The 20969-nt window shown below is 45.0% G+C and overlaps 2 protein-coding genes across 3 annotated transcripts; one reads left to right on the top strand and one right to left on the bottom strand.

Moving 5' to 3' along the window:
• Nucleotides 1-754: 754 nt before the first annotated feature.
• LOC120104227 (mRNA-decapping enzyme subunit 2-like) lies at nucleotides 755-9462 on the bottom strand. Its single transcript, XM_039115032.1, has 8 exons — nucleotides 9096-9462; nucleotides 8677-8828; nucleotides 5638-5765; nucleotides 4393-4491; nucleotides 2397-2549; nucleotides 2104-2207; nucleotides 1917-1984; nucleotides 755-1117 (listed from the first exon to the last, which is right to left on the bottom strand). The coding sequence occupies exons 1-8, from the start codon at nucleotides 9173-9175 to the stop codon at nucleotides 936-938; spliced, it is 966 nt and encodes a 321-aa protein (XP_038970960.1). The 5' UTR covers nucleotides 9176-9462; the 3' UTR covers nucleotides 755-935.
• Nucleotides 9463-9606: 144 nt separating this feature from the next.
• Nucleotides 9607-14946, top strand: LOC103718246. 2 transcript variants are annotated; one of them, XR_005506689.1, is made up of 5 exons: nucleotides 9607-9918; nucleotides 11523-11634; nucleotides 14173-14223; nucleotides 14310-14564; nucleotides 14674-14946. XR_005506689.1 is itself a non-coding variant. In XM_008806965.4 (4 exons), the coding sequence occupies exons 1-4, from the start codon at nucleotides 9791-9793 to the stop codon at nucleotides 14412-14414; spliced, it is 396 nt and encodes a 131-aa protein (XP_008805187.1). In that variant the 5' UTR covers nucleotides 9607-9790; the 3' UTR covers nucleotides 14415-14935. The 2 variants fall into 2 exon arrangements, 1 of the variants encoding a protein (XP_008805187.1); XM_008806965.4 differs by having other exon boundaries at nucleotides 14310-14935.
• The last annotated feature ends 6023 nt before the right edge of the window (nucleotides 14947-20969 follow it).

Here is a 20969-nt window from a genome sequence, read left to right as displayed (position 1 = left end):
GTGGGGAGAGCGGATCTCCCTGCCGAAAACCTCTTCTACGTACGAAAAGGTCCTACCCGGCTTACCGTTAATTAGGATGGAGGACTCCGAGGAGCTCAACAGGTTAAAGATCCATCCGCACCATCGACTGCCGAATCTAATGCGCCTTCGGAGGCGAAAACCTCTTCTACGTACGAAAAGGTCCTACCCGGCTTACCGTTAATTAGGATGGAGGACTCCGAGGAGCTCAACAGGTTAAAGATCCATCCGCACCATCGACTGCCGAATCTAATGCGCCTTCGGAGGCGGCAGTGTTGATCGATGCGCCCTTCCTCTCTGATGCGAAACGGATAGCATATTGACGCCCAAGGACCTCGGTGATTCTGCCGAACATATGGTTTAGTTCTCTGAAGTGCATGCTGGAGTTCACCATCTACTAAATCCCTTCAGATTCTCTCCACATAAATTATCTTTTCACGTAGGACCCTCGTTCAAATTCCCTTCTTCGATTATAATATAGACCCCCATACCTAAAACAAAAGGATAGGTCACCCGCTACATTATCTCAAAGACCGCATCAACCAGTAGGGATGCACGGATCCAGTTGGGTGCACAAAAAGATATAGTCCATCACTTAATGGGAAGGTCCAAACTAGCTGCCAAAGATGCAGAACCATGCGGCGCTGTTCCGGAGCAAGGATCTGGGTATCTTCAATGTACCACATTACCATTTGCACCAACAATCAAGATACTGGGTGAGATGCAAGGAAGTGTGTACCGCAAACCACAACCTTATATTGTTCTAAAGGCTCAGCAATTCCACTCCTTCAAATTCATGCAGCCGTGCTTGAATAACACAACTATTTTTACTCAAAACTCAGAATGCCCCATGCAGTAATACAAAAATGACTACACCATACACATGCGGTATAGCTTAACAGTCATATATATACATCTTAATTGGCAGAGAAAGCTGCTTTTATAGACTGTATGATGCTATCAGTATCAAACCTGAAGTTTCTGAAGCTTTTACCAGGGGCATTGTCAGCATTATAAGATTCAGATCCCACTCTGACCAATGGGTTCTCAGTAGTCATTGGACCTCCGGAATTGTTCTTCGCTTTCCACACGCATGTGCCTAGCCATGAATAAAGCAATATTCATCAGAAAGAGTAATGTGTAAAATTAAATGACTCCGTGGTACCTTGAAGAACTAGGAAGCATGGATATGGATATGACATAATATGGGCAGTAGAATATACCAAGCAATATACATATGTACATGCATACACATACACATATATAATACATGTACTTTTGTATGTATTTATTTTATCCATACATGCATGCACACATAAATATGATTTTTTGGTACGTAAGCAATTTAAAGGTAGTAGATCATATCCAGCAGCACCAAGTCATCAATATGAAACACCCATTGTCCGGTCTTAGAATTAACCGGATCTGAGTGGAGATCCACTAGAGTATAGCCAAGTCCATCTATATGTATATGCATGTATGTGTATAGATGCAAATGAAAATATGTAAATATGTGTGTATGCACATATGTATATAAAATAACAATGATAGAACATAATAGGTTATCAAAAATAATATAGTCCGTACTTCATGGTAGTATTAACTTTTACAGGCACATCATCAGACATTAATGTAGCTACCAAAGAAGTATCTAAAATGTATCTGGAAAGTATTCAGAGCGTTTTCTAAATTTTAAAAAATAAGATACTTAAACACAATATATAACATGTATCCAAGAACCATCCGACGAGTATCAGTATGCGATATAGATACACAGTACAGACAATACATGATTTTAATTTTCTGTGCTTCCTAGTTGAAGAAAAACATGCACTGCATCAATTTTCTTGGTTCCAATACTTGAGCTTTGAGAGGAGAGGCAGAATAGGCAACCAAACCTCTAGCAGATGCATCTGATTTCTGAGATGCGGGAGGAGGATGTGATGCAATCCAGGTTTTCAGAGCTCTGCAAACAGTCAGGAGAAAAAAAAAGGACTTAGGCTAAAGATGCTGCAAACAACTGTTAAGAGAATAAACAAATACAGCAGCACATATTTCACACACTAAAATTTATCAGATACTGACGTTAAGAAAGGAGCAACCATGTAAAGCTTCAAGCCATTCACTCCTCGTGATATTGCATCATCACCAGCTGGTTGAAGTTCATCCAGCCGGTGCCATGAGATTTCCTGCAGACAGCAAGGGAGCGGGTTTTTTTCTACATTAGGCACGCATAATTAAACTCCCACAAAAAAAAAAAGAGAAAGAGAGAAAATCATGCCGCCATGCAGAAATATTCAACCAACTGTGATCTATTAAAACATTGATAGAAGTACTTTTGATCGAGAGATGTACCAAAAGATGACAAAATTACATACACTAATCTCCTTTTTAGTTAGAGGTGCAAATACAGTATCCTCCTTCACCCCTGTTATTATGTAAAGTCGAACCCTTTGCTGTCCAATTACAACCTCAATATAATCATCCATTTTCAAAAGATTTGAAACATCAAAACCTGTTTCCTCCAGGACCTGCATTGGTCATTTAAATAATAGCAGGTAAGTAAGAGTGTCTGACTAGAGCAACAAAAGTAGGGCTGCAAACAGGTCGAGTCAGACCATGGCATGCTTGATCCCGACCCAACCTAATTTCATATTTGAGTCATGATTTTGGAACCATACCCAATCTATTAGCTAATTAGGTCGGGTTGAGCCGTGTCCATGGAAGACATTTTAGACCCAGCAGGTCATTCAGCTTAGGATGGGTCAAGTATGACTATGACCCAGCCCAAAATACTAGGGTTTAGGTCAAGACCAAGTAGGGTCAGATTTGCAGTTTGAGTCAAACATCAAAATATTCTTTTATAGCTAAAATATAATAATTGTTAACCAAATATAAATCACTAAACAATTAAAATAAAACTAAAAAGAGCCAAAACAAAGTTGAATTTTCATTTAAAAACTTTAAATTTTGTCCAAGTAATTAATCATTCTTAAGTTCTTACACACACACACACACACAAATATAAGAATCCATCAAAACAAACAATGAAATATAAATGTTTAAGTATAATTAAGTAAAAATAGATGAGAGGAGATGTAGTTGTTTAGTCGAAAAAAGGAGGAATTGGCTTATTGAAAGTTCATTCAATGAATTGGGAAAGATATTTAAAATGAAGGAGGTTTACATGATCCAGGTTTTTGGATCAAGCCTTATAGGGTTCAGATGGGGTTGGACCCATTTCTTGTTGATCCAAACAAGACCTGGATGATATACCGTTTAAGTCAAATTAAGTTGAGTTGAAAGTACAAGAGCCAAATCCAAACAGGAATTTAGATTGGGTCCAATTTGAACCCCGCCCAACCCATGGGTCTTCAAATACAAAATGGATCAAGTCTTAGCAGGTCAGGACCAGTCTGGTCATGGGTTAACCCGACCCATTAGCAGCCCCAGACAAAAAGTAAATAAGAACAAAAAAAAGCAAATAAAGAAGAAACAAAACTAGGAAGTGAACTCTAAAAGAACAGCTAAGCAAAAATAGCATAATCAGCTAAAGAACAGCCTCTACACTGGCAAATAGATTAAGTTCCAACTATTATAATTAGAACCAGATAAATGAATTCGAGAGAACAGCAATACCGACAAAAATAAGAACATTAAGTATTCCTTAAAGGTCTTCAACAACAATAACAATACCAAAATTTATCCGAATACGGTAGGGATTCATCAAAATACTCAGAGTCTTATCTAGTACTTGGTTCTTCGGAATTAGAGTAATAATGCCTTAACATTTTCAAGGAAGCAGCACAGATGCAAATACATAAAACAATAAGAAGGTAGATGCTGTTCACTAAATCAGTTCATAAAAATACAAGAATACATCCAAACCATCACAGTGCACAACCTGTCATCACCAGTTGGTAGGAAACAAGTCGAAACAGTACAAACAAAGACCAAATCTGGCCTCTCTCTATTGAAGATGGCACCTACTTGCTGTGTCTAGTTAGTCACTATTATCTGTTTAGTAGTAGACGCAGTTTTTTTAATTAAAAGCATAAGATGGGAACAGATATCTGGATATGGGAGGTTGCATCTAGCAGTTGGAAGAAGCAGAAGAACAAACTATTGAAACAGATTCAAGCAACTTTAGTTGCTTGTGTACTCAGTGACATTATTATAAACTAATCATGTTGCTAAGGGAAGCCTTGCATATCAGAAACTAGTGAATTCAATTAGAGGTTCCCTTTGAAAGCACAATACCAATGAATTCAATTCCTGCACAAGCAATAAGTAATCATCTCCGCATGAGAATTTAGATTTTTTCAGGTATATATTGGTTAATACTAAAGAGATGAAACCAATAGGCATATTTACTTCTCGAACAGCACATGTGTGGTCTTCTTCATCTTTGCTCTTTTTACCACGAGGAAAACTCCAGCTTGCTCCTGCCTTCCAGCCTTTTACAAGTAAACACTGCAAAAACGATCACATGGATATTTTTGGCAAGTTGATATCTATCTTCAACAGAGATCAGATAATATGGATTTTTCTTTGCCAACGAATCATAAGCCTACTTCTATGTCAACGTGTGTGTGCAACTTTACTTCAAAATGAGAACTTAGAAGCATGCTTCAATGATGTATTATTTCAGGCATAAACTACTAGGAAGAAAGAAACCTATTGGTTGTTGAAACTCGAAAGTAACATAACCAGCATATTAGGAATAAGTAAACTGATTATGTTAAAAAAAATGCAGAAAGGTAGAAGAATATGAATCAGCTTTTAGCAACATGATACCCATTTCTAAAGAAATAATTAGCTTATTGATGACAGATAAGAAAATACGAATTGCCACAGATTTCTGTAAGTAGTGTCATTTATAAAATTTGAAAATAAACTATGTAGGCAATTCAACAGAAGAACAGTTCTGTATAAATTTATATGTCGCATTCAGCAGCACTCAGAGGAAAGTACTGCTCAAAAGCTTCCACATGACTAAATGATCAAAAAATAAAAGGAAACTTTTAGTTATTTTAAAGGTATATTTAATAGCCCGTCCCTCCATTGACCAGGCTGTAACTTTTAATCCACTTTAACACCCACTCCAAGTTTCAAAGTTTCTTTAATTCCAGGTCCATAGCAGCTATAAGTATACACAGTTATAAATAATGGATACACACAGACATAAGTGAGTACAGGATGGTAATAACTGTATGCAAGAACAATATAATTGGGTACAAGAACCAGTATAGGTGTGTGCAATGCATGTTTAAGTGTGTGCAAATCTCGTATAAGTGTGCAAGACTAAAAAATGAAATGCTAATGATCAAAGGACAGCATGTTAAAGTCCAGTCAAAGAAAGGACCGGCTGTTAAGTTCCTCTATTTTAAAAGGGTATGTGATTGTGTGGGAACACCAAGTACAATATTTCAAGATGAATTCTGGGCATTTCAAATCGCGCATAAAATATGTGCATGGATGATGCTGTTGATATAGGTGCAGCAACCAATACAAGGCACATTTTAGTAATAATGGTAAATGTATAATTAGATTAAAGAAACACAACAAAGAACTAAAAAAGCAAGCTACTACAAGCTCCTCTTATCTGCATAAGCTTACCCTTTCATAAGTCTCATCCAAAATGATGGCCCCCGTTACTGGAACTCGAAACTTGTAAGAAGTGAAGTCCTTGTATATGTCATCAATATGTGCTATATATGGTCTCAGAGCAGCACAACTATTAAACACTATAAGCCATTAAGGAAATGGATATCATGATAAACTAAGATCAACTCAAAAATAACTAATTAGCATCTTGATGTGTATATTCTTTAGATTATATTTGGAGTTGTAGAGTAAATGATATGAAAAAGAATGAACCATTAACAAATATAGAGATTGTCTGAAAAAATAAATGTGCTATTCAAGCTTAAACAGTGACGAGCAATGTGCTACTGCCAATGCCAAAAACAGTCAACTTCTAAAAATCGAAACTCAACAGTATGGGGCTAGGCAGACTGATTTCTATTATATATATGCACATGCGCACACGTGCATGTGCTTTAAAGTGCAGTAACAATTGTGACCAAACTAACTGGATAGCTGAACAAATCAGTGCAACGGAAAATTTACAAGCACAATCAGATAGGGCTGCAAATGGGGTTGGGTCAACCCGTGACCCGACCCGACCCAACCCGCTTAAGACCCGACCCGACCCGCATTTTAGGACCCCGCGGGGCCGGGTCGGGTCCTAAATTTGGACCCGTTCTATTTTTCGGGTCGGGTCGGGTCTGTCCAATTTCGACCCGCACCCCGACCCGACCCGACCCAATTTTTTGGATCATTTTTTTAAGACATGCAGCCCATTGGGCCGCAGGCCCGCAGTGCTACAAACAGGTCACAGGTGTGCTCTGGCCTCTGTGCTTTGCCCGCAGCCCGCAACGGTCCAACGGATGATATATAAATCATCCGCTGGACCGCATCACCTGTTGGAACTTGGACGGTCCGTTCCTCCCTTTTTCTCTCCCGTGCGGCGCAGCGGCTGTGCCCTAGCCCTAGATCTCCCGAGTCCCGTGCGGCGGAGGATCATCTGGAGGAGACGACGACGTCGAGGAGTAGACCGCTTCCGTGCTCGGTGCCCTAGATCTCCCGTGCGGCTGTGCCCTAGATCTTGAGCTGCGGCGGAGGATCATTTGGAGAAGAGTAGCCCGCTTCCGTGCTCGGTGCCCTAGATCTTTCGACTTCCGACTCCCCATTCCGCGGATCTCCCTCTTCCCATTCTTCGGCGTCCCAAGGTATGTCCCTCCTCCAGTCCTCCGTATTTTTTTTAGCATAGGCCGGGAGATGGTTCCGGCGAAGGGGGCTTACATTGTAACAGGGCAACGACGCCGGACTTGAGGGAGAGGGAGAGGTGGGGGTCGTCGGGGTCCTCGGGGATAGTCGGAAGATTTGGAGGAGGGGCGTGCCACACTTGGGGAGCATCATTTCGGCCTACTTGTTTTATTTTCTACCAATCTGTGAGATCTAACCTAGTTTGCACAATTTTTTTGAGATTTAATCATAGTTTTCAAGATTTTATATGCACGACATTCTCTCTGCTAAAGTCTTCCTTGATCTGGTTTTGAACAGTGCTGTGGTTTTTGTTTTTTTTTGCATAACTTGTGATATTCTGCAAGAGGTTTTGAACAGTGCTGTGGTCTTCCTCGATCTACTTTCTCTGCTTGGGTCTTGTTGTGGTCTTCATCCACTTTACAGTGTCCTATTCAGCTCTCCCATATTTGAGCATGTGACATTTGTATACTGTTCCTATCAGGTGATTGTCATTGTTCTTCCTTGAATCTCAGAAGAAATCCAAGTTTACTGCTTACGTGGATGCCATTTATTTTTTTCATGTCCAGCGTGCTCCCAGATTTTGCATGTATTGGTGGAAACTTCTTTTACCATGACATATATTTGAATTCCTGTGGTTGTGTGCACAGAACGCTTGAATCATGGACTGATGTAATAATCCAATGTGTGCAATATGAGCCTGCCATTGATGGGTCACAAGGTCTTGATCAAAACACTATAGACTTCAAAATTGGATAATGGATGTCATTCAACATACAAAGATAAGTGGTTGTGATAAAAATGGTCATGTTGATGTTGGTGAAGTCTTTATTTTCACGCTTCCAGCCTTTCAGGAGGAATTGTTGAGCTTGCAAAAGGCTTCACCTGATGGTGAATTGGTGAATCGGTGATGGAGTATTGGAGTTGACAAAATATTGAATTAAAAATGCAAATCTGACCCGGACCCGACCAGATCCGGACCCGACCCGACCCGAATGACCCATTGGGGTGGGTATGGACCCGACCCGACCCGATCCGTTTTTCAACCGGGTCGGGTCTGGGTCCAAAATTAGGACCCGAACATGCAACCGGGTCGGATCGGGGTCACCTAGGACCCGACCCAACCCGACCCATTTGCAGCCCTACAATCAGATTTATTATAATAAAAATAAAAAAAAATAATATGACACAAGCAAATTTCCTCAAGTGGGCAAATCAAGACATAATTACAATGACTTGAGAAATAAATCCTTGGAGAAGAAGAACAAAATACAGTCCCACTAGATGTTCAAAAGTACTGCTTCAACTAATGTGTCTTGACATGGATGACCACATATGTAGCTCTTTTCCTCTCCATGACAACATTCGTAGAATGTGAGGGCATGCACAATAGCACAAAGATGTAACCATATAACATTCTGACAGTTATGGCAACATCTTTACATTTTTACAAGACTAAAATGATTTATGGCCACTTGTATGAATTGCTTTCATTGACATTGCTACCAAAATTAGCTACAACCCTTACTCACTGTAAGCACCATCATCCAAGATGTGTTTAATTGATTTTCCGAATTTTTTCCTCTGCCATCAATTCCTGTTAAATAATCCAGCACAATTTCCTTTCCTACAATTTTAAGGTCTACCTCTCCCAGTACCATAACCCAATGGTGCGATAACATTCATTATACTGAAAAGGAAATGAATTGATAGACCGAGTACTAAGAATGACTGGTAAACCTTCCTAAAGCTAAGTGATCAACACTCAGAGGTACTAGTAAAAACCAATCATACCACTGGGGAACAAAACAAAGTGGTTGAGCAGGATACTCAGGGATGTGAATTCTTTGAAAGAGAGAGACTTGAGTGATGGATTCTGTTCGACTGCATTGTCCTCGTAGAACCAATGAGCTTGCTCCAAGAGAAACAAGATCCTCTCGAATGACTCCAGATCTTCTTTGGGAACGTTCAGCACAAACCGACTGCAAGAGAAGTCAGCTTTTTAATCGAGGAAGAATTGGTGGTCGTTACCGGTCAGATTAGAATAACATCTCATGACCCAGACAAAGGACGGAAAAAGGAGAAACAAAAAATGGGCGTATTTCATCATCACGCTACAGAACATGAAGCAAGATAGCATCGGTTATTCAGGCACATCAGCTGATACCAAAATCATAATTGGCACAGGGAAGGCTATTCATCGTTCCTGATAAATATTAGACGCAAGGGGGATGGGGAGAGCACGGCACCTGCAAAGATCGTCGAGGAGCTCCTGCGGGGGAAGAAGATTCCTCATGGGATTGCTCGATGAACGATTCAGCCCGGCCATCGATCGCTGCCGCTCCAGGAGAAAGGACAAGACCAGTTGAAGCACGAACAGAGAGAGGTGCGCGAGGAGAGCAATACGATGAGATGAAACCCTAGACCGGGCTTCCTTTCTTGTTCTTCGAGGATCCCCGAGATCACTTGAGGGCTGCAACGCGGATCTTCCTGCGCCCTCTGCTTGCGCTTGTTTTTGGTGGAATCTTGGTCCTGCAGTGGGAGGGAGGACCTCCTGCAGACTCCAGCCGGTCTTCTTCCGGACGATTCTGCCGCCTGCGTAATGTGCGCCTGGGGCAACCCAACGGAGGGTCATTCGCGTAACTTCTGATAAAGACACGCAAGCTTTTGTACGATGCACGCCTCGCCTTTCCTTAGCCCGATTCGCGCAGCAGCAGCAGCGTGTACATTTACTAAATACAGGGGGTAAGTAGGAAAGGCGCCTTGGTTGAACAATAGAGGCTTCACACGGAGCCGGTCTCGCAGGGGAGGAGGAAGGAGGCCGTTGGGTGTTTGATATTGCAACTCTCTGAAGCGAAGCAGCACCGGCCCAGCTCGGGTGGGGGGTTTCTGGTCCTCTTCGGTGGCTCTGGGGGATCGGACTTCTCAATCGTTGGGCTCGGAGATGGGCGCGCGGAGGAGAACCCTCCTTCTGGGGTTTGTCGTGGCTCTCTTTCTTGGAGTCGCCATCTATTTCCGCCTCTGGGCCATCGACAACGAGTCCTTCTCCGCCGACGATCGGGAAGTCCTGAGGTCCGTTGGTTCCCTTCTTCTTGTCCTCTCCTCCCCGTCTCTTTCTCCACCCCCCCCCCACCCCGGTTCTGTTTGCAAATCCCTCTTCCTATCCCTGGTGATGTTTTGCAGATCGATGTACGTCTCAAATCTTCGGACATTCTAGCATGAACGAAACCTGGATCTTTTTTTTTTTTGTGCGTTTCCATTTTATTGCATCCAGGCGATCGGGAGGGGATCTGGGCTGGGCAAAGATGACAGTGCCGTCTGCTATCCATTTCTTGCGATCCGGATCTACCCGTTGCTCCTCTGCATGTGACTCGAAGGACCTCGATGCCGAAATAACTGGAAAGGAGTCTCCTTCTTCTTTGGCCAAATCTTTGACAATCTGATTCTTTTCTAGGACAATTTAATCCTTCTGGGAGTCAATCTGTTAGACGTCGTAAATATTTAAGGATTTTTTTTGTAATTTTTGGACCCACCGTTTCTCGCTATGGTAGGATGAACTCCTTCACCCTTTGTGCTGAAGCAAAACGCAACAAGTAGGACTCCCAAGATCAGCCCAACCCCCTCGCCTCCTTTGATCTTTGTCAAATTTCTATTAGTTTCGCCGTTATGTAAACTGGAAATGATGAGCCCAGTCTATGATAGGAATAGTGTAGCACCTATTTATCTACTTTGCTTCCTTTCTGCTGCCCATATTGAAACAAGTCATTGAAAAACATGAGAGGCCTGTGCAATAAAGGCATGCCGACTTTTGTTATCAACCACTTCAACATTGCTCTTGTTGTGCAAGATAAAAATGCAAAGACATTAGTAACAAGATCTCAGGAGGAAATTCTCGATGGAATGTAATCTAATCTAGATGGCACTAGATATCTGGCCGATTGAATTGATGATATAGCTCCCCTTTGCCTCTTGTGTATTGCTTCACTGATGAGAATGCAAACCTCCTAGCTAAAGAGTGATTACTCAGATGCTGAATTGTTATTTTTAAGGGTTTTGCCTCTTTCGCATTGACACTCTTTGCTTCTCATGAAAGAAGGCTAGTCCCTTGTGCATATGATTACTGCTAATAACACTTGTAAATTGCCTATGAAAAGTTGATACCTAAACAAGAAAACTGCCTCGATTTTTAAGTTCTTTATTAAATTTGAAGCAACATAGAGCCAGCGAAGTGATTCTTCATCTAAAAACATTTACCAGTGTTATTATGCCAGAATCCCCTGTTCAAGTTTGCTCGAGTGATACCACATTCTCTCATGGGGATAGATTTGTCTCAAGGCCTTTGGAAAGTAGCTATATCTTAGCACATAATATAGCTTCTAACTATGAATGATGCTTCTCTTTCATATTTTTGACTTATACAATGAATTCTTGTTTCTGCAATTTGTTGGCATCCGCTGATAAGAATTTTTTTATTCTGCTTCCTTGAAACTCAGTTGGAAACTTCTTTTAGCTTAGTCATAGTCAAAGTTGGATTTGATTGCTATCTGTATTCTTTAAACTAGGTAATGGTAATTAATTCTTTTATTGTATTAAGGATATTGCTTTTAGAGCTCACAATCATTTTTTATACATTACTTTTTTATCACATATGTATCTTTCTGTTTTTCCTTCTGCAGGAAACAATTTGAACGTGCCAATCTGGAAGCTATGGATGAATCTGCTGAATGGAGAATGAAATATGACGGGGAGGTCGAGAAGTGTAGGCTGTTTCAGGATGAACTCTTGAAGGTATCATTCGTCAGCTTTTTATAGTTGGATCTCTAAAAACTTACTGGAATTATCATTTACTTTAGCTAGTTGATGATGAGTATCTTTGACATAACGGCATTTGATGGGAGAATAAGTAGGCTGTTCTAATCTATTGATGATATGCAAGATGAGAGACAAAGTTGATGATATGTAAATAACCTTGGAAATATTGATGTTTCCTAAATTGATAAATTATTAAAGAATATCTAACTTGGAGAGTTGTTGGCCAACTTTTCTATCGGAACAAGATATGAGGAAGAGCGCGGGCATCTCTAGCTAGGTCGTGCAATTGTGCATGCCACCAATGTCTGAAATTGGAAAGAGGTAAGGGTGGTTGTGGGTCATATCACCTTGAGCTTCAAAGATTTTCACTATCAAGGCGCCGCCTTCTCAAAGAAGAAGGTAGCTAGGGCTATGAATCTAAACTATGAGCCACAAACTAAGGATAAACTAAGATAATGTAAGATAAATAAAGATAAGGGCAAAGATAAATAAAGATAACTGATAAGTATTTGATTTGCCAAAGATCTCTTCAATAAAGTTACATACCAATATTTATACAATCTTTGCTAAACAGTCAGGCAACCATCTACTTCTATTGCTGGCACCTGTTCACACCTGACCTCCACTTCCTTCTGACGATTCCAGTAGTTGGAACCAGCTGCTCCCTACTTTCACATTCTGGTATCCACCCACAATTACTCTCATTAGGCCGATGGCTTAATCTTCACAGGTGATCATACGCGATCGATCTCAAGCTTGACACGCTAAGTCCTCATTGGTCGGTCGATGCTTTCAATAATTATCTGGCCTATCCTAGTCGTTATCTCTTACAGTCGACCTGTTAGACATCTTATTAGTGTATCGAGTCTTCCCTCAGCTTATTCAGTTTTGTTCCCATAGTGCAACTCAAGGATATCAAAGTTTTATTGTCTAAGCTATTAATTTATCCTGTATGGTTACTAGGTTCGAGCGCCTTTAGTCATTGCTTTATTCCAGCCCCACTGTGTGGCTGTACATATGTTAATCCTTAGCTGTTGTTGTCAGTCAGGATGTGGTGTAAACAGGAGTTTATTGCATTTATGAACCCACCAGCTTAATGTACATTTTCTATGTTAGACTATTCTCTGATTAGAGGTGAGAGAGAGAGAGAGAGAGAGAGAGAGTACCAGCTCTAAGGCTAACCTAGCACACATGTTTAAAAGTAAGCAACATAAACATGTGCAAAATGAGATTATTAGACTTAATTTTCTTTCTCAATCACTAGGTAATGTCTCTCTGTGCAAAGAGCATTAATTTGTGGGTGTTTTAGTGGTGATCAGGTAAGACTAAGACAGAAGTTGATTTTGAAAGACATTCTGGAGCTTATTTGGTGATGGTTCATATTTCCTACCTAGAACTCTTAGGAATTTAGATGTGCAAATACCTGTGTACCAAATCATGTTATATAAATACCTAATTGTTTGGCTTTGAAACTTTTCTGGTTTACCTGAATTTTACATGGATTCTTCCTTCTCAGAAAACTAGTTTAATCTTATGTTTAACATGTTCTACAAATGCAATTATTTTGTCATGATCATGGTGGCTGTCCAGAAGATGACCATGTAACTCTACAATCACATGCTTCTCAATAATAAAAATGATTTTCCTGAGGAACAAAACCCCTCTTTCACGTGCTGCTAGCTATGCTGCAAATTTCGAATGTGGTCCATTCCCACATTCATTAGTCATTTTCTTCTGATTATTTTTTAGGGTGCAAACGCTTTCCACCCTACTGTTCATGGTCATTACTTCAATGTCCCCCAGCTTAATGCATTTACTTTACATGCATATCACGCACTGTTTTATCTACTAACTTTCCCCTCAGCTCTCTATGCTTCTGCCTTTTAATATTTTTACCAAACAGTACCGATCCATGATTTAGCAGTGAGCCACAATATTATAGATTTTCTTCGGCAAAATATCGAGTTAATGATACTACCAAGAGCTTTATCCAGTTTATGCTTTATATAGGTGTAGTAAGACGATGTCTGATGTGATATGAGCATTATGGAGCGTGTGAAATTATGGTATTAATGACTCTTCTGCTAACACCGCTACGCATTCTTCCTGTGATTTGTCTGATGCGAGTCTTGAGATTTTGCAGTCCTAAACTCAGATTTTATGCTTTGATTTTACATATGAGCAGTTCTCAGATGACTATCTCAGGGTGAAGAATTGAATGGTGAATGTGGAGATTCAATAGCTAATGAATCACAATTTCAAAACAAAATGTAAAGAATGTTTGAATGCACATATATCGAATGCTGGAACTGAGATGAGAGATGTATGGTTTGGATGCGTACCACATTTACCATAACAAGACCTTATGGTACTCTGTTTATTTGCTCAAACATTCTGAGGAACATGCAGGAAGCCATTTCCTAATTCATTAAATGCTCATTTCCATAACATGTTAATATAATAAATATTGCTGTTCATTTTACATGTTGAGGCCAATGAGCATCTTGCTGGCAGGTTAAGGCCTCATTAACAAGCGCCACTAAGAGGCTTGCCATGCTGCAAAAGGTATTAACTTGATTAGCACAAGAAAACGGTTGCTTAGACTTTTTTCTTCTGTCTGTTTTCTAACTTGGGATGTATATCTTGATCAGGAAAACATGAGCCTGCAGAAGCAATTGGAGTCCTTGAAACAACAAATTGGAGCCAAGGAACAACATTGCAACTGCAATCAATCCTCGACCCAGCACCAACAATAAGCAGTATGTGTACTCCTAGCCATTAAAGATATCATATCATATTCCAATCCAAAAAAAAAAAAAAACGTATCCAGTCTCTCAAGCACACCTCATAAGATCGATATCGTATTTCCCAGTCTTTCAAGCTTGCCTCATCTGATCTTATAGAACGTGAGCAGCTATTAAAATTTCCTTGGTGAATTGTCGACCCTAACAGGACTGCCACGCTGTACTAGAACTCTATAACAGAAAGTGTTCTGCTTCTAAATTTGAACATGCAGGCATTACAATTGTTCTCAGATCTTTTTCGGCTGTTCTGTGCCGGTTGGAAATGTTTGCTACATAGAAGTACGCTGCAGAGGAGAGATTGTGGTGCTTGTGAAAATTCTGTAATTTTGAAAGGATCTGAGTGAGATGCAACAGACGTGGGGGGCTTTATTTAGCAGGTTCGCGGATCGATCATCTCATTGTGCCATGCAAGATCCATGAACCTTCTTTTTTGATTTGTAGAAATTAAAGAATTTAGTTGTAATTCAAAATTATGGTTTGCCAATTATGCTCCTGCCACAAGTCCTTGGTAGATAAAGTCATAAAGAAGACAGTTTACAGCAGAGAAACAGTGTTCCATTCAGAAGTCTCCTTGCACCAACCAATCGGTGTCCGTCGGCTTTGGAGTTTGAAGGTCTTGTCTTTTTCGAATCCCAAGTATTGTGTTCATGTCCTTAGATGAGGGCCAAAAGGAAAACAAGAAATGGGAGTATCAGCCATCTCTGTTTTGAGCTTGTGGTAAACAAACCTGGAGAAGCCTTGGGAGGCCAATGCCCGAGAGAGCGGGTGCATCAATGTTCGCGCTCTCTGGGGGGGCCTTTGGGGTATTCTGTCGAATAGGTGAGAGTGTGTGGGGATGACCGACTCGGGGGGTGGATCGGCGACACTGGAGACGGGGAGAGCTGAGGTGCCGAAGGGTTCAGGCTCCGGGGCTGCGGAGAAGGGCCGCTCATGGGCGGATGTGGCGAAGGGAGAGCCGCGGAGGCAATATGGGTCCTCCTATCGTTCCTCCCCTCGGGTGTTGGAACTGCTGCAGAAGAGGTTCTCCGAGGTGGTGGACGTCCCGGAGGAGGAGTTGGAGGGAAACCGTTCGGAATGGCGGAACTCCACGATCATTGTGAGAAGCCTTGGGAGGTATGTTCCAGCGGACTGGGTGGCGAGGGAGATCAAAAGAGTGGGGCGCTTGGGATACGATGTGGAGTGCTTCTTGTTGATGGACGGTTTCTTCGCCGTCCGGTTTGCGAACGAGGCCGATCGGGAAGCGGCTATGGCGAGCGGGCTGTGGATGGTGGCCGATCAACTTCTTGCAATGGACCGGTGGCGACCTAACTTCATTCCGGGCGATGAGGGGCTTAGCCGGGTGGTCGTTTGGCTTCGCATGCCAAGGTTGCCCTTGGATTACTGGAAGAAGCCGACAATCATGCGAATAGCAGCCACTGCCGGCACTCCTCTAGCTTTGAATGGGGTCACAGAGCAGGGGAGGCGCTGTGGATTCGCCAGGGTGAAGATAGCTTTGGATTGCTCAGCTCCTCTCAAACCGGGCACTCTTGTGAGGGGCTCATCGAAGGGGGTAGCGGACGTTTTCTGGCAGGATTTCATCTACGAGAACCTGCCGGCTCCCTGCTCCAGGTGTGGGCGTATAGGGCATGCGATAGCGGACTGTACTTTCTCCATGCCGGAGGCCGAGGTGGCGGAAGAAGGGGAGATTCAGGGGGACGGGATGGAGTCCCCGAGGACGTCGGCCCAGGAGAACAGGGGTAGTGGTGAACCGGAGGACCTGCCGATGTTCGGCCTGTGGATGGTCACGGGTCATTCGCGGGCACCGCGGGTGGCTAAGGTGCCGGCTCGGAGGAAGACGAGGGCTAAGCCTGGGGTTGGTCCGAGGTCGGCACCTACCTCTCCCCGATCCGGTCTGAAGCCAGGCGTGAACAGGGCTGATGCGGAGTCTTCCCCGATCGACCTCGAAGGGTGGTAAAAACCCTCCAAGGTTGCTCGCCGAAGGACGCCGGAGAAGGACGTCTCGGAAGCCGGCGGAGGCGTGAACAAGGGCGGCCCGAGTCACTCCACCCAGGTCGCAGGCGTGGCGGCTGAGTTGGAACCAGGTCCGAGCTCGGGCGGGAGCGACTCAGTGTCGTCTCGGGTTGCGGTTGGTTGTGCGGGTGAGGCGGGACCCGACCTCGTTCGGGATGGGGTCAAGTGCGATGGTACGGGCGATGTGGGATCCGACCTCGTTCGGGAAGGGGTCAGGGCCGACTCCACTGATCCCGACGGTTTGGGTCGGAGCCCGATGAAACGAAGCAGGAGCCTGGCCAGACCTAAGGGGCTGCTTCGCCCGACCTCCCCCGGGGGAGGGTTTGGTTCGTTGAGGAAGGAGCGGCCGGGGGGAAGCCATCGCTGGAGGAGCAAGAGCTCCCCTCCGCCCCTCTCGGCGGTGTGCAGTCGGCCTCCTAGGGCAGAGCGGGAGTCCAAAGGTGGCGGTCCCTCTTGGCGTGGGGTGGTGGGGGCGACTGGGAAGACATTGGCCCGGTCCCTCTCGGTGACGGCGTTGGCCTCGGAATTGGGCGTAGACCCGGTGGCACGGCCGGCCAGGAAGAAGGAAGGGGAGAGCCGTTTGGTGGGGATGGGGGGTGCGGTTGGGCCGCTCGACCTGCCACCGACTGCGGAGTCCCTAGAAGCGACACAGGTGGCACGGGGTAAGCTTCCTTTGTTGCCTGATGCAGGGGATCCTTCTAGGCCCTATGGAATGGGTTGCGGGCAGAGGGAGGATTCTAGTAGTGGGCAGCCTAGGGGACCGTCGCTAGCAGCAGCAGAACAAGGGGAAGTTTTGGGCCAGGGGGCACAGCCGGAGGCTGGTGGTGCTCACCTTCGTGTCTTGGACCAACTGAAGAATGCTGTGAAAAGGGTGAACACAGGAGAATTGGCTAGTGATGGACCTGTGAATGAGGTGGTGTTTCATGATTGCAACCCCGGGATGGTGGGTTGTGACACTCCCATGGGTGATCAATGAAGGTTCTCCTATGAAATTGTCGTGGTGCGGGGAAGCCCTCCTTTGCCCCGGCTTTTCGAAGGTTTGTGCAACAGAACAGGCCGGATATCTGTATTTTGTTTGAGACCCGTTTATCGAGCAGGGGTCTTCAGAAGGCAAGGAGGGTGCTTTCTCGGGCGTGGGGTTTCTATGCAGTTGAGTCCCGTGGGCTGTCGGGTGGGATAATTGTTACGTGGAGGCTGGAGTCCTGTAGATTGGATACTTTTCATGTCTGTGCCCAAGAGGTGATTATGGTGATCTCGGAGGGCACAAATGATCCCTGGGTTCTTGCGGCGGTGTATGCAAGTACTGATTTCAGGGAGAGACGACGGTTGTGGGAGGAGGCATCGCAGTTGGTTGATCAGGGCTACCCGTTATTGATGGCGGGTGACTTTAATTGTATTGTTGACCCTCAGGAGAAGATGGGGGGTAAGCCTTTTTCCCATGAGAGGAAGGTTAAGGAATTTCAGAACTTTTTGACCGCAAATAGTTTGATTGACTTGGGATTCTCGGGTCCCAGATTCACATGGTGCAATAATCAACAGGGTCCGGCTAGAGTGTGGGAGAGACTTGATAGAGCTTGTGCGACAGCTGGATGGGTCCAGAGATTTCCGGATCATCGTGTGTCTCATTTACCCAGGATTGCGTCCGATCATTGTCCTTTGTTGTTGAGCACTGATGCCTTTGTTCCGGTGCATCCCCCATTCAGATTCGAGAAGATGTAGCTTTCTTGCCCTCGTTCATGGGAGATGGTGAGGGAGGCGTGGAGCATTCCAGTGAGGGGTGATGCCATGTATCGGGTGTCCCGGAGATTGGAGTTGGCGAGGAGGAGGTTGAGGAGATGGAATCGAGAGGAGGTGGGTGATATCTTTAGGAGGATTGAGGAGTCAGAGGTGGCCATTGTTAGATTACAGGATCAGGAGGCTCGAGGGGGGATCTGTCAGATGAGGATGTTGGGGAGCTCAGATCACTATTAGCTCTGCATGATGGCCTCCTTAAACAGCAGGAGATATTTTGGAGACAAAAGACGAGGGTACAGTGGATCATGGAGGGGGACAGAAACACCAAATTTTTTCACCAGGCGACAGTGATTAGGAGGCATCAGAACAGGATCAGAGTTATCAGGGATGAGGAGGGGCAGCAGTCGGAGGAGCCGGAGGTGGTGGTCACAGAGGAGGAGAATTCTGATTTGATCAGGCCGGTATCGGAGAGGGAGATCAGGGAGGTGGTGTGGTCCCTCGGGGGGGACAAGGCTCCAAGGCCGGATGGGTTCCCACCGGTGTTCTTTCAGCGTTATTGGATGATAGTTGGACGGGATGTGACGGAGGCTATACAGCAGTTCTTCAGCACAACAGTGATGGTTGCTGGGTGGCAGAGGACTTTCATTGCCCTGATCCTGAAACGGCAGGATGCTTCGAAGCCGAGTCATTTTCGTCCGATCAGCCTATGTACGACTTTGTACAAGGTGACGACGAAAATTCTCGCTATCAGGTTGAGGGGTGTGCTCCCTAGGCTTATTTGCCCGGAGCAGGGGGCTTTTTTGGAGGGGCGGAGTATATCTGACAATGTACTCATTGCTCAGGAGTTTATGTTTGATCTTAGCAGAGCTCCGATGAGGAGAAGTTTGATGGGGATCAAGCTTGATATGGAGAGGGCTTATGACAGGATGAGGTGGGATTTTGTGCAGCAGTCCTTACGGATGTTTGGGGTCCATGAGACATGGATCAGGTGGGCCATGGGTTGTATCAGGGTGCCCTCCTTTGCTAGTTTGGTGAACGGTACGCCCTTCCGTTTCTTCGCATCGTCTGGGGGTTTGCGCCAGGGCTGCCCCCTCTCTCCACTGTTGTTTATTATCTGTGCGGATGCATTGTCTAGATTCTTGCGGCAGGCAGTGACTAGTCAGGAGCTGGAGGCTTATAGACCGGTGGAGGGAGCAGTGGCGATCTCCCATCTGTTATTCGCTGATGATTGTCTGCTTTTAGCCAGGTCTTCGAGGCAGTCGGCTCGAGTTATAGGTCAGATTCTTCGGGATTACTGTGCTCTGTCTGGTCAGCAGGTCAATTTGGCCAAATCAGCTGTTATCTTTAGCCCGAAGACACGCGGGGTGCTGAAGCTCTCTATACTGGAGGTTCTGGGAGTGGGAGAACAGGGTGGCCTGATGTCTTACCTGGGGGTACCATCATGTGGTCGACGACTGAGGATTAGGGATTGTGTGTCCCTTGAGACTAGTGTCAGACGCAGGCTGGAGGGTTGGCAGTCTCACTCATTGTCTATGATGGGGAGGATCATCCTGGTTCGTTCTGTTCTCTCATCTGTCCCTATTTACCTTCTATCCCACATCGATATTCCGATGGCAGTCTTGAGGTCCCTTGAGCAGCTTTTCAAGGAGTTTATCTGGGGGAGGAGCAGCGGTAGAGGTGGGATCCATTTGGTAGCTTGGGAGGTTGTATACCAGCCGACCAGTGCCGGGGGACTGGGGGTGCAGTCCTTGGTGACGAGACGGGAGGTGTTAGCGGCGAGGCATGCAGTCAGATTTGTGCTTGAGCCTGAGAGCATGTGGTCCTCACTGATGAGGGCCAAATATGGCATCTTGGTGCCTGGGGGGCGGGTGGAGCGTCACCACTCTCCGATCTGGAGAGTGATGTGTGCTAGGGCTATGGCGGTGCTTCCGGAGATCAGATGGGTGATTGGTGGTGGCCGCTCGATAGATGTGCTGAAGGACAGCTAGGTGACCGAGTGGCCGATCTGTCGTCTGCCGACCATGGTGGACTCTGCGAGATTAGCTGGGTGCAGGGTCAGCGACCTGCTGGATTCAGAGGGGAGCCATTGGAGGGTGGGGATGATCAGGGAGGCGTTTGGTGAGCAGCTGGCGGAGTTGATTCTGGCCCTGCCAGTCCCCTCTGGAGGGGTGTCGGATAGGTTTCTTTGGATTCCGACGGGGCGGTCGCGGGTGCGGGCCAGGGATCTTCTTGCGCTGTTTAGCAGGGCGCCAGCTCGACAAATCGTAGGAGGCTGGATATAGAGATTATGGATTCACCCCCGAGTGGCACTTTTCATCTGGAAGGTGGCTTGGGGATGTCTCCCGACCAGGAGTCTGCTCGTTCGGCGTGGTATGCGGGTATCTCAGTTTTGTGAGACGTGCGGTGATATCATGGAGACCACGAGCATGTTCTCCTGCAGTGCCCTAGGGCTCGAGAGATATGGCAGAGATCTTCGGTTCCCTAGCTTGATGCGGTAGTCTCGGCGCAGGATCTGTTGGGGGTGTTGAGAGATTCCATGTGTAGGCCCAGGTTGGCAGCGGAAGGGATATTGAGGGCGTACCTGTCCTATCATATTTGGTTGGATAGGAACGTAGGCATATTTGAGGGGAGGCGAGCGCTTCCGAGGATGGTGGTGGACAGAGCGGCGCGACATGCGAGGGAGGTTATGGCGGCTACCACTGAGTTTTTTTTCTGGGATGGCTAGGGACACCTGGGGTACTTCTCACGCTGTTTCAGCGCCCC

This window comes from Phoenix dactylifera, chromosome 17 (assembly GCF_009389715.1).
Source record: "Phoenix dactylifera cultivar Barhee BC4 chromosome 17, palm_55x_up_171113_PBpolish2nd_filt_p, whole genome shotgun sequence".
Taxonomy (NCBI): domain Eukaryota; kingdom Viridiplantae; phylum Streptophyta; class Magnoliopsida; order Arecales; family Arecaceae; genus Phoenix; species Phoenix dactylifera.
This window is presented reverse-complemented; position numbering and strand designations above follow the sequence as displayed.

Bases quoted from the DNA above. Each gene is read 5' to 3' on its own strand.
- LOC120104227 (XM_039115032.1), bottom strand. From the start codon at position 9,175: ATGGCCGGGCTGAATCGTTCATCGAGCAATCCCATGAGGAATCTTCTT. The intron at 8,829-9,095 runs GTGCCGTGCTCT...CTTCTCTTGCAG, and splicing joins CTCCTCGACGATCTTTGCAG to TCGGTTTGTGCTGAACGTTC. The intron at 4,492-5,637 runs GTAAGCTTATGC...TCGTTTTTGCAG, and splicing joins TGGATGAGACTTATGAAAGG to TGTTTACTTGTAAAAGGCTG.
- LOC103718246 (XM_008806965.4), top strand. From the start codon at position 9,791: ATGGGCGCGCGGAGGAGAACCCTCCTTCTGGGGTTTGTCGTGGCTCTC. The intron at 11,635-14,172 runs GTATCATTCGTC...TCTTGCTGGCAG, and splicing joins TTCAGGATGAACTCTTGAAG to GTTAAGGCCTCATTAACAAG. The intron at 14,224-14,309 runs GTATTAACTTGA...TATCTTGATCAG, and splicing joins GGCTTGCCATGCTGCAAAAG to GAAAACATGAGCCTGCAGAA.